The sequence below is a fragment of the Oxyura jamaicensis genome, chromosome 12, assembly GCF_011077185.1.
Source record: "Oxyura jamaicensis isolate SHBP4307 breed ruddy duck chromosome 12, BPBGC_Ojam_1.0, whole genome shotgun sequence".
NCBI classification, from domain to species: Eukaryota; Metazoa; Chordata; class Aves; order Anseriformes; family Anatidae; genus Oxyura; species Oxyura jamaicensis.
Genome location: NC_048904.1, coordinates 10,736,256 through 10,755,682, shown reverse-complemented (window position 1 = coordinate 10,755,682; position 19,427 = coordinate 10,736,256). Strand labels below are relative to the sequence as shown.

General features: G+C 50.4%; 1 protein-coding gene across 2 annotated transcripts in view; it reads right to left on the bottom strand.

Moving 5' to 3' along the window:
• Window positions 1-19,427, bottom strand: part of CHCHD6 (coiled-coil-helix-coiled-coil-helix domain containing 6) — a 124,092-nt gene that overhangs the window by 5,089 nt on the left and 99,576 nt on the right. The window contains exon 9 of one of the 2 annotated variants that reach the window (XM_035337668.1): window positions 9,052-9,597. The exons of the other annotated variant lie outside the window; for it this stretch is intronic. Coding sequence (XP_035193559.1) covers window positions 9,574-9,597 — 24 coding nt within the window. The 3' untranslated portion in view covers window positions 9,052-9,573. Of the gene's footprint in view, window positions 1-9,051; window positions 9,598-19,427 lie in introns of those variants that run through there. 2 annotated transcript variants of the gene reach the window in all.

The following is a 19,427-nucleotide window of genomic DNA, read 5'->3' as shown; positions in this document are numbered from 1 at the left end:
CGCAGGGTCGGGGGCTGCGTGGGTCCGGCTCGAGCACGTGTTGGGGCCGTGTGCGCATACGGAGCCCGGCTGTTGGGCCTGAAAGGTCGCTCGGTGCCGAGGGGAGTAGGAGGAATGGGGAAGAGCCACTGTTCCCCCGCTGCCAGGTGGCTGACGGGGGGCACAGATCCCCTCCTGGGGGCTGGGGAGCACCGGGTGGCACAGGGAGGGGGCTGGTGGCCAGGGATGGCTTCAGATCTCCGTTCCTGTGCTCCCACCGGCCCTGTTTGGAGGCCGGGTACCTGTGGTGCTTGGCGGCATCGGTCAGTGGGTGACAGCCTGGGGGTAGGATGGGTGGTTCGAGCAGCTGGGTGCCAAATTAATGCCTGACGAGGTGCCACGGGGTTATGAGCACCATGAAGCAGTGAAGCAGAGATATCAGGAGGACTCATCACAGGTAACGTCCTTCAGCCGCCACCCGTATAGCCCTACATCACCACAAAGGCACGTGCAGAGCCCCCTCCTCGCCCTCTGCCCCACAGTGGTACCACCACCCATCACATACATGGGCGGTGATACCCAGGGATGCAGCAGAGCTGTTTTTCATGTGGAGGTCAGCTTTGCTAAAGCCTGGTGTGATGGAAGGAGAAATCCATCATCTGCAGCCCGGCAGCTTCGGAAAGGGCAGGACAAACAGCTGGGTATCAGCGCTGGTCTGGCCCCGCCAGCACGGCACCATCGAGGACGAACACGTGGGATGCAGATTAGCCTGGAAGCGGGACAGGGTGATTAATAAGTTAAACCCAACACCAGCACACGTTTGTTTAACAAACTTGGCTCCTTATCTGTCCAGGAATAGATTGCAAAATTATTCAAGAGTCTTCAGTGTAAATTGTTCTTAGTATAAGGATTGTTTAAATTGCAAACTGGGAATATTACAGTGAAGTGTACAAGGTATGTGGTAAATTATGTAACCAATTTGTGTAATTTATAAATTGAGTTACATAAATTAGCTACACAACATACAGCATGAATGTCAAATTGTCACAATAATAGCGCAGCATCAGATTAACTTGAGGATTAATCCAGACAGTACAAAGTCTGGATATAACAAATAAATATCAAATTGTATACCAACAGCTCAAGCCAGAACGTTATTGGCATCAATAAAACACAAACACTCAATTACTCACGGGGCAAAAAAAAGGGAGGCAGAGACAGCAGCATCAGTTTGCAAAGCTATCCTCAGCCCCCGTTCCCTGGATGTTATTTTTGCCCAAGGTAACAGTCAAAGGTTTATTTCTGCCACTTCTTTTCCATGAGTACTTTATGTCCTCTCCCAAAAACTCAGACTCAGCATGGGCAAGACAGCGCTGGGCCAGGCTTGGCCCTTTTGGACACACGCAGAGGCATCGTGAGATGAAAGGTTCTTCTGCAGTCTGCAGGTAGAGCCTTGTTCTAACTTGAAAACCCAGAAAGGTTTTTTTTTTTTGCGGGGAGGATTCATGGGGATGTGGAATAACAAGAGAAAATGTTACAGACCAGTTTATAAATTGCTTAACCTAAAATAGAAGGCTGGGTGGAAATAACTCCTCTGGACCAAAGCACAGAGCGCCAGGAGCTTTGCCTGGGGAGCCCTGGCTGACAGTAGCGGGGTTGTTTCCTACTTCTTGCTGCACTGCCCATGTTCACGGTGAATGCTAAAGGCTTCTGAGTTTCAGAATCTTTTACCTTGTACTCCGTATTAAAATTTAGTTTTCTTTCAAGTTAAGAATGGCAGAGTTCTGTCTCCCAGGATGAGCTGTGATTATATTGTCATCTACTTGCCCAGGAGTGCTGGAAGGTCTGTAGCAGCGTTAAAGCATCAACTTTCAATCCCAGGGGTGACTAGGAAGTGATCTACAGCACAGTTCCCTCTAAGCACAACTCGTTAAAAACCTCCTCTGCTAATAGGTGGCCTTGGTTTTCCCAGAGAGCTGCGATGGCCTGGGCCTCCCAGGCAATCACACAAGGTAAGCACTGGTGGGCAGTGACCATGGTCGTGCTCAGAAGGATGATATAGGATCGACACTAAATTATGGTGGGCACCTGGGCCTCGTTTTTCTGTGTGATTCCTTGCGCTGCCAAAGATTTTTAGCCAGCAGCAACAGAACCATGCTTTGAAACAACTAACCCATTGGTCACAAGGAAAAAGCAAACGTACCTCTTTGTCCTGATGCCACCCTGGTATACTGTCACCTTGACATCAGATTCCTATAACTTACATAGCTCTAACCCCGTTCTCTGGCTGAATAAACCCTTGAACAAAACTACTCGAGTTTTACATCTGCAAGGAGCAATGCAGGACCACCCGCAGCACCCAGAGATGACGTTTTGTTCTTCAAGGAGCTGAAGAACCAGACCCTGCTGTCTGAGGGTGCTTCCAAGAAGATTATCGGCTCAGACTTGAGCTGAATTTCTCTCCGTCTGTCTGGACACAGACTAAACCGTGACCCTTTCCTTCAGGCTGCACGGTTCCTCTTCCTGGCAAGGGTGAGGTGAGGCCAAGCACTGGCGGGGTGGAACCGGCAGCTGGCACTCACCTTTCATGGCTGGGCTTCATTGGGATTGCAGGGAAAGCAGCCACCAAGCATTAATGGCATTACTGTGGGTATTCCATTCTCTAAACTGCCCCCCCCCAGCCTGGGAATGAATATTTCAGGGTACCAGAAGTCACTACATAAACCAGTAAGATAAAGAGCTGAGCATTTTCTCATTTTTTAACATCTTCATCTCAAAGACGCCCCAGCACTGCCCAAGCCCCTGATTTAGGTTTGGAATAAGCCCCCAGGTAAGCCTCAGGCTGGACAACGCAGCCCTCCAAGGCTGCCAGTGCCACTAGAGCCTTCTGCTGTGCCCCGTCCCACCGCCGAGACGCGATCATGGAGCCATGCCTGGGAGCAGCAGCACCCTTGTGGCAAAAGGTGGCTTTGGAAACCTGCGACGCACGGGGATGCCGGGCTCAGCCTACGTGCAGCGCGGGGCATCACAGCTGCACAGCGCTGATCCACTTAATCCAATCAACGGCGGTCCAAGGAGGTTACCATGAGTTGGCAACGGCACACTGGAAGCTAAGGAGTAGAGGGAAAAAGTCGCAGCACAAAGAAGGCTTGCAAAAGAAAAATAAGTAAATAAGGATTAAAGGGACTATGAAGGCTGTTTCATTGAAGCAGCCCATAAAGAGCAATTTCTCTTTCTTTTGTAAGCTTTTCTTTTTGCCGATATGATTTAGCTAAGTCCTGAACTGGCATTTCCCCCCCGGCTCGTTAAGAGCCACAAAGCTTCATCACAGTCACCAGCCAGGCTTCTTCAGCAGTTGAAAGGCTACTGAAGGAAAAGTAAAGAATTAATTTTTAAAAAGCCACACTCGCTCACTGCTTTATCAAATGGCAAAAACTCAAATCTCTCCCTTGGTTCAGCCGCTCGGAGGGGGAATGCATGGCAGCCCTGGCAGAGTTCCTGTTTACTTGTTTTATGACGGTTGTAACGAGGAACCCATTAAATTAATAGCCGTGCTTTATTTTTAATGTTATGTTTAGCTAATCCTGACTTACAGTGGCACTCCCCATTCATAGAAAATAAAAATCAAGCTCGCTATGACGATGGACTCCATCACCGAGAGAATGGATACAGAAGGATGTTCAAGCAGTCGTAGGAGGGAAAAAATAACACCCTTTTCATTCTTGCTGAGGGAGTGTCACTCATGTCCCTCAGCTGGTGCCCATTATAGAAATTAGCTCAGGCAGTTCAAGAACTAAATAATACAAAACCGATCTAAAGCTGCAAGAAAAATAATTGGCAGATGGAGCCATTCCAGCACCTCGGCGAGTGCCCAGCACCACGCGGCAGAACAGAGCCCCTCGTGTCCCGCACCCGTGAGCAGCAGCCCCTGGGGCTGGGGGCAGCCTCACGGCACGAGAGCTGAGGTTACCCCAGCAGCAGGGGTGTTCTCACTGCCTGCAGGGTTTGAGTTCTCCATTCACACACCTCAGCGTACGTAACGCAGGTTAAGGAGGCAATCGGTCCAATGCTACCCAAGATAGCGCACAGCACCGTGCACGGGGCCCTCGGAAGGGAGCAGCTGCCCCAGAGCAGGTGCAGCCCACAGAAATGAGTCCTTACTGCTACAGAAAACAGATATTTCAAAGGACCAGCAGCAGAGAACCCAAAAGGATTCCGAGTTTCCGGTGTGATGCTCAGAACGCCGAGGCAGAACAAGGCTTCCTAGAGCTGCTCCGAGCCCTGGGTCATTTCCTACTCGGCAGTCTGGGTGACCCACTGTTTTCTCCCGACCTTAAACAGCGATGGTAACTCTAAAAAAAATGTGTACGGGAAAAAATTGGAAATGTACTTAGCTGCATGCACCAGTTTGCTATAAATGTTAGCAGTAGGAGATGGGAGATGAAGACAACCTACTCCACAGCTATCAACCCCATGTTAACTCAATATTCAAGGAGGATTTTGAAATTTAAAATTGAGTTTAATGAATCCATAAGGGGGTGAGCGGGTCCTAAGTCTCCAAAAAGAGACTTGTAAGCCAACGGGCTTTGATTGGGCTATTGTTAATTAGTAAATCTGTCCCAAAGATAGCAGAAATTGTATTTATTTCTACACAAATTTCCTGAAAACAAAGGAGCGGGCAAGGCAGGAGCCCAAACTCCCCCCCAAGATCCCTCAGCAACAAGTCCTTCATGCTACAGCCCCCACAAAGAGCCTTGCAGGGCAGCAAGACAAGCACTATCACAAACATCTCATAATACTTTGCACAAAAGGAACTGCTGGATCAAGCACAAGCTCCTCCACCGAGGGAGAGCAGGAAGAACATCTAATTTAGGCCATTTGCAAGGGGAAACCGGCTTCAGGTGCAGCTTGTTACATGCCCCGGAGGGAGCAGCTGATTTCATCTTTGACTTGGAAACTAAACTTTGTTTGCTGCTCTCCCGAGCAGGATGACAAAGGAAAGTTCTTTGCCATGTGCTTGCTGACCTCTGTAAAAAGTCTGAAAAGAGCACGTGTGTCATTAAATTCAAGGCACTTTTGACACGGAGCCCTCCTGAGACCAACAGCCGCTCTGTTTGCTCCCTCTAGCTTTGCCCCAGGCTGTGCAACCACCACTCTGCCGGCGTAATTAACACCGGGGCGGGAGGCAGAGGGGCATCATTACTGCCCTGGACAAGCTCAGCACCCAGACGACTACTGGTCCAGGCTAATCACTTCAGTCCACATCACCCTTCAGTCTCCCAGCACGTCAGCCTAGAGCTGGGGAAGTGACGGGAAGCCAAGGCGTGCACAAAGAGCAGAGTGATAAGGCTGACAGATAAGGAGGTCATGAGAATTGGGGCAGGAATATCACATCCATTCCCCCCAAGGACAATAAAAATGAAAAATATAAAACTAAAAAGGAGAGCAGGTGTGGGGCTGTGGACCCGCAGGGCTCCGAACAGCCCATCAGGCTGCCCCAAGTTTCCTGGGGTGCTGTGCCAGCTGAAAAGAGAAGGGTGCGACAGCTCCCTGGGGTGGCAGAAAGAGCCGCTGCAGTTGTAGGCTGTATTTTAACCAGGTGCATCTAATTACAGCAGCTGTGAGAGGCACTGGGAAGGAAGGAGAGGAGGGTCCTTGTGTGGATACTGCTTCTAACCTGAAAAGACCAAGCAAGCAGGCAAACTGGAGAACATGGTCCCGAGATGCGCAGAAGGCTGGCAATGAAGCGTTTTAAGGGAATCAGACGCAAACAATTTAGCGGCAAGCTACAGACAAACACTTTTAACCAGTTTGGAAATAAAAAATAACAACAACCCGAAAGACAAATGGAAAAATTCTGCCTAGGAAAGGAGCGCACAGCACGAGATCACAGGATTCAGCAGACTATAAAATAGGAAATGAGACTTACTCTTCTCCCCCTACAGCTACACAAAACCCTCCTACATAGATTACAGACACGCTTGGCAATTGCCTTCCTCCTCCAGCCTCTCTTGTTGTGGACAAGGCAGAGTTGGTAGAAGCCTGAATGCAGAGAGGATATTAGATAAAACATCTTGCAAAGCCAAGTGTGAAATATTAACAACAGGAGGCAATGGGTTGTGTTTATATGCAAGATCACAAATTTGGTGCTTAGAGAGCCTGAGATGTCCTTGCACGCTGGAATCTCAAAGTGCTTGTTGAATGTTTCATTTAAAAAGCTATTGAAGCCTACTGGAAAAATTCTATCGGTTCTGTTATTCGCTGTATCTCCTCTAACTTTGTTGTGTTGTTGTTTTTTTTTCCTTCCCGCAACACCAAGAAATTATGCACGAATAAAAAGGTTGTTCCTTCATTCATCTGGCCAGTTTTAAAACAATTCCTACTTGCAAAGCGGGCACCCTGAAAACCTGTATTTTTACATGAAATTACCACAATTGTGCACGCTGCAGCTGAATTACTGGATGCATTCGTACACACAATTACCCAATTTGCACACAGAACTGCAGAAACCGGGCAGGCAAAATGGACATGCAGCTGTTCGGCTGAATGGAGCATCGAGCTGAACTGCATCTGGCACTGGGCAGTTTGGGTTTTAGTAGGTGAGAAAGGTCACGGATATTCCTGGGCACAAAAGAGCTCCTCTTCATCCAGCACGTGCAGCACAGACAGCAGTGTGGCTCACTGCCCGTACCCTACCTCAAACTTGCCTTGGAGGGAACTGCCTCCGATTCCGCTTCTACAAAAGACTCAGCCCGTGCTTATCCTTCTTGTCCAAGCTTCCCATTCATGCCGACTGTGACGGTGGCTGTGTGATGAGGACATCTATTCAACACTGGCCACCAGGCACCAGGAGTAACCATCTCTGCTACTCTGGAACGTAACTGACACCTGCTGCCACAATCCTGCAGGAAAAACAAATACTGCTCTGGATAGCCACCAGGCAGTCAAGGAGAAATAGGAGAGGGAGCCTAAGAGCAGATGCGGGGCTTCTTCCTTCTTTGCAAGGGCCTCAGTAATACATAGCAGGGAAAAAAAAAAGAGTTAAGAATAGTAGCAGGGGAAAAAAATACACTCCAAGCTGTGCTACCTGTAGATTTTTCACTCAGGTGGCTTCTGAGGCTCTGCAAATGGAGCTTCGTCTTTGGCAGCTTCCTACTGACATCTCTCCTCATCATGTTCTTCCCGAGGCTCAGATATTTAAGCTGATGATCAGGGCAACAGCAGCAACAAAAGCACTCATGGGCCCCATGCAACACCAAAGGAAGGGGCTGTCTGGAAGGCAGACGGGACCACAATCCCCACAACACAGGATCACCGGGAAGTTTGTAGACATTCATCAGAGTGCTCCAAAATCAAACCTCGCATGGCCGGACAGGATTTTCCAACTCTAAGGCTACAGGATGAGCTAACTTCTGACCACAGAGGCCACCAGAGGCTGAGGGCTAGGCAAGCCAGTACTGAAGTGGGATGATGTGCAAGAGGTGTATTTTCAACTAATAATCGAGCAGTCTCTCGTCTGGAGGTGCTGGACGGCCTGAGAGTGCCACTCTGTCCTTGCTGGGCTGCAAAACAGCCGCAGTGCACCTGGCCAACATTAGCTGGAGATGTTACATTTATGATTTTATGGCTGATTTTTTCCCCTACCCTCTATCAATTGAGTTCACCGTCTGAACAATCACATCTGTTTATGTTCCACAGACACCTGCATATCTTGAGATGACAGCAACTCCCTGAATGCTGTAATCAGTTATTTCTCAACAGAGGAATTGCCAATTTGGTAAATAAAGCTCATTATAAAAGAACATGGAAATGTATTACAGTTGCCTAACAGAGAAAATTGTCCAGTGCCGCCACATAATCAGCCCTGGCATCATAGTCCCCCCCAATTTAGGGCAGCTGAAATAATGACATGCAAATAACTCATGCCAAAGCAACACTGGATGGGGGCAAGAGGAAAATGAGGAAGAGACAAAATAGGTATTTTTCTCTTCAGACCAACAATAATTTAAAATCTAGTCAGCAACAGGCCTTGCTGCTCCAAATTTCCACACGCGGTGTCAGAAGTCCTGCGGCTCCGCAGAACCTGACTATCGCAAGCGGATCCAAAAGCCAGCATGGCAGCCACAGCAGAAGCCCACCCAATGCTGCTACAAACAGGTGTGAGCGTACAAAGTGTCCTACTTTGGTTTGGAAACTTCTCTTTCTTCCTCTGGGGACAGCAAGTTTGACCTGCACGGTGATAAAAAGCTGGAATTTTTGGAAGATCTGAGACTAACAATGAGCCACGGGTAGGCAAACACTTCTGAGGAAGGAGAGAGTTGTGGCATCAAGGCTCCAGAAGAAGGAAAGGAATTCTGTTGTTTTACCGAAGATATGAAGCTCTAAGGTGCTGCCTAAAGGAAAGAGACGAAGCAGAATATAACAGGGAAAACAGTTCTCAGCCCCCCTCATCCATTTTCATAAACACTGCCTACAACTCTGACATGACCTCCAAAAATTCACGTTCTCACTCTTCAGAATCTGTCAGCTACAGTCAAAGAGGACACGAGCAGCAAACTGCCAAACGGAGGAGAGGCCACAGCCAGAGAAAGGGGATGAAGTTACCGAGCTAGACCTGTTCCCCTGTTTTGCTGACACGTCTTCAGCAAATCTGTTGCACCTATCTCTTGGAGGAGATGTCAGACACACACAGCTCGCGCTGTGCCTCGGCTCCGCACGGAGGGCACAAAACCAGCACAAGGCTGAAAGGGAGGTGTTTTGTGGCAGAGGAAGGAGGAGCTGTGCACAAGAGCTGGTGCAAAGAAAGATAACCGGGGCTCTGCATTCAGCAGGAAAAGGGTTTTTCAGTATGATTCACCAGCACCAGCCAGGACTTTGCGCTCTTCCAAGTACTTTCAAATAAGCCAAATTCACTCAGCCTGAGACCAAAATGAACGAGTTCTGTGATTTATAAACTATGACTGGAAATACTTCTATTCCCCACACTTGGTGGGAGTTTTTGTTGGCACAGGTAGGAGGCAGAAAATGGCAATCTACAAACTCTTGGGACTGAAAGCATCTCACAGCACACAGTGACCATTAAACACTTTATTGTTTAGGAGGGAACCTTGGAAGGGAAGAAAACGAGCCTGCTGGTGTAACCAATGGGAGCATGCTAGGAACAGTTAATCCCAACAGGCTAGTCAGGGTTATTTCCAAGTACTTCAGACCCTTTTTTTCTGGAGCAAATGGACAAAGATAACAGCTCTTGAAACTCAGACATGGGTTGGTGAAACAAAAGCTAGCACAGGGTCAACTAGGCCTGTGCGGGGCAAGCCTCCAAGCTACAAGCTGTGCTGGGGTCGAGACAACTTTTTGCATTGTATTACAATAAAGAAAGGAAGCAGTAGTGTTCCCCTCTCCCAGGACCCTCCTCCCAACTCCAGAAGCATTCACCGAGACCAATACATGCAGGCAATTAGAAGAGGAATCACATCGTTGTCTTGGACCGCGAAGGGCAGAAGGCACCGGTTTTGGTCAGCGTCTATCCAGAAGGGTGCTGGGCCTTCCAAAGGCGTCTGTGGTCCCTGTCCTCTGCTCGTTGGCGGCTGACATTTATCCAGAGTTAACTAACAGCTCCTGGAAGGAAAAGGAGACAAAGGGAAAGGCAGCAAGTTAGCTATGCGGCTGTTGACCTTGGACTGCTTCTTTCAGGAACACAGGAGCGATGCTGGCTGGGTGAGACTACCGAGAATCCCTCGGAAAATTTATCAGGTATTGCCTTCTGCAAAGGGGGACAGAGGACCATAGAAGCAAGAGAGCAAGTCATGATATCAAAGGCAAGGTTGATCCTGTGAACTAGAATATACGGTCAGTTGTAAATGATTAGGACTTATAAATCTGATGGCCTACAGCAGGAAAGACCGCAGGCTCAGCTAGCCAGGAGGAGTAAGCATAGCTCTGGGTCCCAGCAACAGCAGGACATGGGAACACTTTGATTAGCTGCTGCCAAACATGCACACACCCTTCAGCACTTGGAGCAGGACCAGAAAAGAGGGACCCAGAGACTACCCTTCTGAGAGTCTTCTATTTAAGACCCAAACCCTCAATAATTTCAAAGTAAACTCATGTCTGCTTTGTCCCCACAGCAATCGCCTGTTTTGTAAGCGATACATCCTCAGATCCTGCAGGTATCTGTTCATGAGCTGTGGACTTTCTGGGGGTAGGAGCAAGAGGTTTTAGACCTTTTAAGATGGAGGTTGCAGAGCTAGCTATGGTCTCTTCCTAGTTTATCTTCTCACTCCTAAAAATTCAAAGAAATCAGTGCAATAGTACCAGCACCTGTGGACGAGCACACATGGCATTGGCTGTAACTCCTCTCCCCACGGGGGATCTGTGTTATCAATGTTGGACCCTACCTCAAAGGTCTGCTGCTCTCATGGGGCAGCACCGACACCTTTGGAACAACGACCTGCTGGTGTAGCGCCACTAACAGCAGAATCACACAGGGTGATCCCATCAGCTTGCTACCTCATTCTCACGCTCTGGCTATGTAAGCTTCCAAAACGGAAGACAGAGCAGAGAGTACTTACCCGCATCCCCAGGACCTTGCTAAAGCCAACTACAGACATAACCGCAGCGTTAGCTGCATGTCAGTTCCTCACCCAGCTGCCTAGGGCTGGATTGGTGCTCGTTCTACTCCTTGTGCAACAAGACTTTCTTAGGAAAGAGGCTGCGCTTCCTTGAAAGTGAATCAGAAAGGAGAACATCACAGATGAATGCTGCTACCACACTTGGCAGTATCTGTCAGAAGGTGAGGGTGTCATCTAGGCTACTTGTGCACAGCAGGCTGATATTCAGTGCCTTACACCTGCAAAGTCAGCGTATTCAGCCGACATTGACCATGCATCTCCACAGACAGCCCTGTCTCTAACAACAATGAGCTGGAAAAGCTTCAAAGGATTTGAGAATTAAGAGAAAATTGTTTGCCAAATTATTTAGACAAAGCTTATCCAGAAATCTGACAAATGAACCATCAATATTACTTGACTGACTCTAATTTCCCAGGTAATTTTTCTCATCATTACTGACTTAAAAGTTTTGCACAGAGCAACACATTTTAAAAACTCCAGCGGCATTCACACGCCTTGTAATGGGCAAAGCAGCAACAACTCACAATCAATTCTGCAATCCAGTAATTTGCTGCATTCACACTGTAGCACTTCAGTTAAGTGTCAAGGAACACTACATTTTGTGACAAAGCCACTGATGTGGCCACTCTGCCGTTAACCCTTACAGAAGGCACTAAAGCCTTTTCTTTCAAGTAATTCAAAAAAAAAGCGCAGTTACACAATTTCATGTTCTTAATCATAACTACATTCTTCTACTTGTTTCTGGAGAAAACGCAAAGAGCCAGCACTTAACCTCAATCAATTCTTTCCAGCCCAGCCCATCCACGTCCTGGGGACACGTCCAGCTGGAGGCTCACAAACACTCCTCCTGCAGAAACACCACGCTCCGTCTCACTCTGGATGACTAAGCTTTCTGAAAACCTTTCGCACAGTGAGCGCTGGACCCAGAGCTGACGAGATGCCAGACAGGCGAGACACCAATTTCCTGCCGCGCAGCTCGCACCAAGGGAAGTTTCTGTGAACGAAGGATGCAGGTAACGATACCGTCAATCAGCCCACGCTGCTCCCAGTAGCGGCCAGATCCCACTGCCTCGAAGTCCGGCCTGTGCTGGATGGAGTCACTGATGAGTTTCCCTTCCCTCCTCAGGGCAGAGTGCTCGGGAACTGGAGCTAACAACGTGGGGGCCAGAGGCAGAGACCAGAGGTCTCCTCTGCCAGCCACCACCGAGTGTCACACAGCTGCTGCACGCAGAGGAAGCTCTGAAGGCCTCGTGGTAGGTTAGCACATCACATAAGAATATGCTCGTTACCGTATGCACCTAATTGTTTTCACTGTTCCTGGGCCATCAGTTCCTAAACCTGTGGCTAACTGCTGAAAAGCACAGTGCCTTGATTTCATGCCCCGCACGCCGCGTAGCAGCACGGAAGGCACCGCATCTCCAAGACTAGAACAACTCTTCACTAAGCCAGCCGTTCACACGGTTCATTTCCAGCTAGCTCTGCAACCGTGCTGGTACAGGTTCGGCGCCCCTTGGTTCCTTTCCAACCTGGAACCCTCCGTGCAAGATGCCACCAGACTGCCACAACACTTACCTTGGGAAGGAGGAGCCCAGAAAGGGAAGGAGGAGAAGCCTTTCCTCTACTACACGCCCTTATCTTTATGTGTGCACCAGCCAAGCTGCCTGTGCAGCAAGCCCAGGCATCTTGCAACCACGAGCTGTTCCCACACGACGGGATGCTCCCAATTAATCGAGTTGAGGCGCAGCCTGAAGTTGAGAGATGCGTCACGACGGAGCTGCCCCACAGCTGGCAGGTAGCTGCTGCCTCTGCTGCAGCCTTGGAGAGTGCACTGCGCTCGCTGATGAGAGGGGATGCTGCCCTTCTTGCACAGGGAGGACAGATTATTTTTAATGCCGCTGCCAACACAATGCCAGGCAGAGACCAGGTTCCAGGCGCGAGGAACTCCAGCACCTCTACACACAAGAACCGTGTCCGTACAAAGGGGTTCGAGGCGATTTGTCACAGCTGTGGCTGCAGTAGGACAGACATGGCAATCTGCTCAGCCCTGACGGCCAGACCAGCTGGAGGGCAGGCAGCGACCTCCTCCACGCCTCTCCTGGCAAGCAGGAACACGAGGCACCAATCCACGCTCTTCCACCCCTGTGACACCCTGGTTTTGGACTGACCACGGTGAGAGCTGGCTTGCTGCTCAGCTCACACAGCCGCCGCTCTGCAGCAGCTGCGGGGAAGCCGGTAGCTTTCCAGTGCTGGTTCCAGCTGAGCGAGGAGGAAGGACCAAGCTCAGAAAGCTCATCTGCTCCACGTTTCACCCCGCTGAGAAGGGAGCCCAGTCAAAGCCCAGCACCGTCCTTCTCCCCTAAGGGATAGCAGCGGCCTCAGGGCCAGTAAGCCTCAGTGAGAAGATTTTTCAGTGCACCACTCTCGTGTTCCTCCTCCTTTGCTGTCAGCGACATCCCAGCACTAGAGCTCCAGCTGCCCGGTGTCCTCCCCACCTCCCTCTGCCTTGCCCTGCCTCAGCTCTTGGCCTCCAGGAGGAACCTTCCTCCCCGAAAGCCAGGCCGTGAAGAACTTCCTCCCCCTGGGTTCACCAGGATGCTGTTTGCCAAGCCTCAGCTGTGGAAGATGTATTTATTTACACAGCCTTCAGTCTCACAGGGGCAAACCCTGCAGGTTTCCTCCAGCGAGTACCGTACCTTTGTTCTAACGTTCCTTCAAGCGGTCACACCAGGGCGCTCGCACAGATGGGCTCTGTGGAGCTACGAAGAAATCAGAAGGCAGATCCCCATGATAAATGATGCCGTGCACTCGGAGTGTCAGTGACAAAGTAGAAATTAATCTCCATGGTTCCTAGCCCTCCACCGTGCGCAGGCAGCTTTCTCAGAACCAGAATACCTGTTGGCACACGACTTCAGGAACACGACCGCCCAACTTCTGCACCTCTGCCAGTCTGGGAAGAGGCGCTAACAAACTACAACAACCCTCACCTGTCCTAAGGCGGGTGTTCAAGGCCTTTCAGCCGGGGAAGGCATTTGTTGTGCGGCTATTAGCACCCCGACGCATTGCAAGGGACATTTGAGTCACTTTGTGGTGATGTATGCTGTAGGTATTTTTTGGTTATGTGCAATTTGTTCTGTTGCACGCAGGGTATCGGCTATTTTGCAGAGCAGCTGTGCTGACTAATGGATCCCAGCACTTCCATGCCACACAGCTATCGTGCAAAAAAGCCGCTCTGTCTCCCTCATCCTTCAGGAGCCCAACACTTGCTGTCCTTGGGTTTGGAATATGAGGAGGCAGGAGCATGCCTGGCAGCAACAAAAAAGCATTCATTCAAAAAGCTCTGAAGAGAGGTTTGTTTTCCCTCTTCTCTCTGCTGGTGTTAATAGCTTTGCAAAGCAGAGAACTTCACCCGATGACTTCTTGGCTACTTCCCCACATGGGGCCTTCAAAGCCAGCCTACCGGCGGAGAAGGCGCCTTCCAACGCGCTTGCAGGACGCGCTGCCAGAATGCCCCAGAGAGTGCTTTCACGTGGAAGTCCCCCGGTCCACACACCCCACTAACAGAGCACGAGAAAGAAATGGTTTTTCTGGTCGCCTCCCCGCTCCTCGTTCTCCCTTGACTCACGAGAGCCACCACACTGTTTGCTTTGCTCTGCCCTGACGCCTCCCATCGCTCCGCGTTGCCGGCATGGCAAGTTATTTACCAGCACGGCTCATCTCTGGCTGCTCTGAGACTCACCTGTTTGTTCATGCATTATAACATCGATTTCCTCCAGCCGATTGTTCTGATCATTGTTCTAACTCCCGTCATTAGCCTTGCTTAACAGGAAACGTTTTGCCACCGACTGAGCAGCTCGGCAGTCACCAGGCTGCAGGAAAAATCAGCCCAGCTGGGGGCTGCACCTCCCCGCTGAGCCGCGAGCCCCGGCCGTCGCGGCGGGGAGCGGGGAAGGCAACGCTCGGCTCTTTTGATTTTGGACATGTGCTGGAAAATAGCGGGGCCAGGAGGAACAAACACCCTTCTGCGGAGGGTCACTACTGAAAGGACGGCTGTTAATTAATCAGCGTACAAACTGAGGACGGGTTTTTGTTCGATCGCTGTTAATTGCGTTTAATCTCGTTCTCACCGTTAAGAAAAGCCACCGGGCCGGGCTGATGTTGCCGGCGCCTGCCATGCAGATTCCACCCGCGTTTGGGAGGCGAGGCAGGAGGAGAAAAGTAACGGCAAGAAGGGAGATAACCCTTCCTCACCCCTTCTGCATCGCTGCACAATTTCATTGGGCCTGTTCCATTATTTAAACAATTTTTGTTTTCCAATAAAATTACACAGGAGCTCAAAGGATGAAAATCAGACATGGAGCATTTCACCGCTAGTTGTTCTTGCTCTCCTGGGTACTGGCTCAGAGCTTGGCTAACCCACACAGCCCCGGCTATCCGGCCTCCGTAAAGGACTGAAATTAAGAAAATCACTTCTGCAAAGCGGTGCCTGCTTTCCTGGGCCGGGCTGATCCCAGCAGGCCTGCCCATGCCCCTCAGAAAGACGTGCAGCTGCTGACTGCCACGGCCATCGGCTCGGCCACAGCATCTCTCCTCCGCTTGCTGCTGCCCACAGCTCCACCGCGTCCCGAAGGATGCTGAACTCTGCCTTCCACAAAAACACGAAGCGGTATTTCGGTATTTGCTACTGAACAACCTCTGACCTCCTTTGCCTCGTAACTCCGGGCGTGTTTGAAGCCTGAACGTCCGAGGCAAACCAGCAGCACATGCGCGAGCTTGGCTTTGACCTCGGGACAGGACCCACAGCTGCCCGCTCGGGAAGGGGGAGCGACCCGCTCCCGGCTGCAGGAGCCCAGCCTCGGGGCACGGGGACAGCTCGTGCAGCACGGGGAGCGCGGGGTGGCAGATTGCACACCTACCGTCTTACTGCTTCTGCCAGGGCCTTGCGTTTTTCCAAACCAGTATCAAGAACAGTAACAATCGGGGCTGGGCACCGTCTGCGCCTTGCCCCCGCGGCAGCACACCCCGCTTGCCCACGCCGGTGCTGCGGTTTATCAGAGATTTCCTTTATCCCTCGACGAGTGTTAGTCCCATCGCCTCTCGCCGCGTAAAGAGGACATATCACAAGTGCCGTGAAGGACTGGCTGAGTTTTAAGTGGTCTGAAATGGCTCCACTAGACTTGGTCAAGATTGCTTTAAAATCATTTCCCTTTAGGACTGCGACCCTCTCTCTTTACAGCCGGCATAACGATTGTGCCTCGGGGTGGTAATTACAGCCCGCTATCAATCCCCATCAGAAGGAACACGCTGCCAGCACAACACCGCACGTCTGCAACACGCTGAGAGACGGGAATGCACGGGGAAAGGGAGATAACCCTGGGCACCCCCCTGCCCCACAGCTGGAGGCACCCCTCGTGCTTTGCAAGCTCTCGGGTTAGTGCCCGGGAGGGAGGAAGGGCTCCAGGACACGGAGCGCGTTTCCAAAGCGGAACAACGGGAACTTGTACAAATCCAGCTCTGGTTTTGTAAGAATTAAAATGAACTTCACCCAACTGTGAATATCCGTTTCCAGAGCCAAAAGGAATGGAAAACCACTCACTGATGCAACAGAATTTCATTATTTCAAACCCCAAGCCCAAGGGATCCAAAAATTAAGGACAGGCAACAGTAGCGTTGTGGCTGGGGACAATTGGCTGCAGGAGTTGAACTGCGGAGCTGCCAAGCCGTGCCCTGAGCAAAACACAATGGAAGCATGCAGAAAAAAGGCACCTTCCCCACACTCATTCCTGCTCTTGCCACCAGGCCCCCGGATAACCAGGGAGGAAATAAAAAGAAAAAAAAAATCCCAGAAACCAAGAGACTTTGGATTAAGTTGTATAAATGACCCGTTACCTCCTATCAAGGGGAAGAAAGAGATGCAATAAATACCCGCAAAGCCATTCCAGTGCTTCAGATTAAATGAATTACAGAACTGGGAAGTACATGATGCAAGATGTACAAAACAAGGTGCCAGGAAAGCGCAGGAATTTGAATCAAGCTAGCAAATGATCCCTGCAGACTACTGAGGAAAATTAATAGAGAGAAAGCGTAGAGAACGGATACGGTAACAACACTGACTGATGAACACTGCTGGTAGGACGTGTAAATTCAGGATGTCAGACTTGTATCTACTTCAGTCCTAGAACAAAAACAGCAAATCCTTCCAGAGAGCCTTGGAAGTGCAGAAGTCGGATACGCCAAGCCTCATTTCAGGACAGGTTTCCCCCGTGCATCCCTCAAGATTGAAGTTTGTGACTTTAATTACTGCTGGAACATTGTGTACGCGGGGATTCAACGCAGGGATTACTAGCAGGATCCTTGTTATGAGTACCACTTCTCAAACAAATTACACTGCACTGGATGGCGGTAACACACACAAGAAAACAAATGAGGTGAAGGCAGCAAGATACGGATCTGGGGCAAGGAAATTTCACAAGGTCACCCAGAAAAATAAATACACTTTGAACGTAAACTCATACCACATCATCTCTAATTCCAGAGCGCATTAAAGCTTCGCGTGCCACAGACACTACACATCTTCAACACACTGCTGACTCCATGCAAGTCTGAGACCAAGCCCAGCTGAGACATGATTTCTTGTGAAGAAATGCCTCCAGGACAAGAGGGGAAAAAAGAAAAAGAAAGAGAGACAGAGACAGAAGGAGCAACCCTGGTTATCCTCTGAAAGCCTAGGGTTCACTCCCCTCATCTCCTGCCCCTCACCTGTCGCACCGAACACACTGCTGGGAGAAGAGGATGGCTTTTGGTTTGGAGGCAGGGACAGCAGCTCCTTCACGGCTGGAACTCCACAAGCTGATCCCAGCTTCACGTGCTGCGTTTTGCATTTCCAGATCTTGCCCTGGAACAGCCTTGCACTGGTTCCAGTGAGCACGTCTTATCTCCGGGGATTTTCATGAGCACGAAAGCAGAGGTCAGGCCAGTCCTTGGGCCAAGGCACAAAGCTGCTGAGAACAGCTCACAGCCCTCAGCCGTGGCACTGCGCCTCCTCGATGGGAACTCGAGTGTTTGTTCGGTTCTCCTCCTGGGGATTTCACCTGCCACTTGTGAGTGCCACCAAACCTCGCAGTTGTCCCTCGAGCTGCAGCGAGGTAAACTCTGCCTGGAGGGCGTGAGCCGGAGTCCTGGGCTCTGCTGTCAGGCTTCTCCCAGCAGCTGTAGGTAAATCCCCACGTGTTTCCCTTCCTGTACATAAGAGCAATGCTACTTACCAACCACGCAAGTGTGCAATAACACGAGCAGAAGATGCTAAAGAAACGGGAAAAGGAAGAATGACAGAAAACCACACCGTTAAGGGATGCATCCCCTCTGTACAATTCGCATTGAGGTTTCAGAGGAAATCTAGTGCTTTAACTTGTCCCTTTCCACCTTCCTTTAGAAGGTTCCTGCACTGGATAAAGAGATTTCCTCTCCATGTCAAGGGGAGCAAGTCCACATCCACTCACCCCTGTCTACTCCAGCTTCATATACCAAGCACGGCGAGGCAGGCAGAGATGACTTCTGCCGATACCCTTTTTCTGTGTCTAATTCTATTTCTGCTCAGCGAGACAGTGAAATTCCACGCAGAAGTATTCTGAGCTTGACTGGCTTTATTTGTTTAACAGTTCACATTTTCATTAAGCTGTTGCTACTCGGCAGCCAGTAATTTTATTTGTGTGATAGCCATATTCATCTCGCCCGTACGGGTGTGGATGTCGCTCTCCTTTTCTTCTGGCAGAAGAGACAAAAATCAGCTGTGATGGAGCAGGGGGAGGACTGCGACTTCACACACCTGTTGGCACGTCGCTGTGGGTTACAGCTTCTGCTTGGCTTTGGCTGACAGTGAAGAGACTACAGGTCAATTAATTAATTAAATAAATGTAGAGGGAGCCTTCCTCAACTGCCCAGGTACAAAACCAGAAACTGGAATACTTGTGAGCACAATCAGCCCCCTTGAGTCACCACTGCGACCAGCTGAGTGTTGCTGACTGGGCTTTTATGCTATCTGAGTATCAGATTTTTAAGGGTTAATTATGTGCCGAACTCTTGGCAATCTTTAAATATCTTGAAATACCTGGTTGCAGGAGCTGCAAGATCTGCTCAGATCCCAAGGAAGAGAAGCCTGGTTGTCTGGCCTGCCCCAGCTGGACAGTCCTGCACCAAGCTCAGGCAACCAGACAGAAAAACAAGAGCCATCTGGGACGTTAACGACCTGCCCTGAGACAGCCCAATGACTCGACCACACCTCTAGATAGAGATATCAGAAGTCACTCAATAAACCCCAAATATTGCACCCTGCCGCTCCCCTTTTACAACGCCGAGGAGCCCAGACGAGCGGGAGCCATCCCCGCTGCCAGGGCACAGGGCAGAGGATCGGCGGGGCAGGCAGGCAGGCGCTCCGCCAGGCACGGCGTGAGAACAGGACCGCAGAGGATGCGGACGGATTGAAGGGCCGTGGAGACACGCAGACGTGCGATTACATGCGGGTGCCCAACCACAGGCACACCCAGCTGCAGCACGCAGGAACCATCCCCGTCAGTGTTCCTGCAGGATGGATTTGCTCTGAGCAATTGCCCACCAGCGCCCCACAAAGCCGACGCAATTAAGAGGAGTGCAGATAAGATGCCCTACGACCTCACGCACGGATCTGAGCAAACAAAGGGAGAACAGTGAACGCCGGGAGCCGCGTCTCCGTTTCCCAGTCAACGTCTCCCCACACTGGAATCCCAAATCCTTCTTTCAACATCAAAATCCTTTCCCAAGTGATAAACAAGCTCAGCGTTTCTC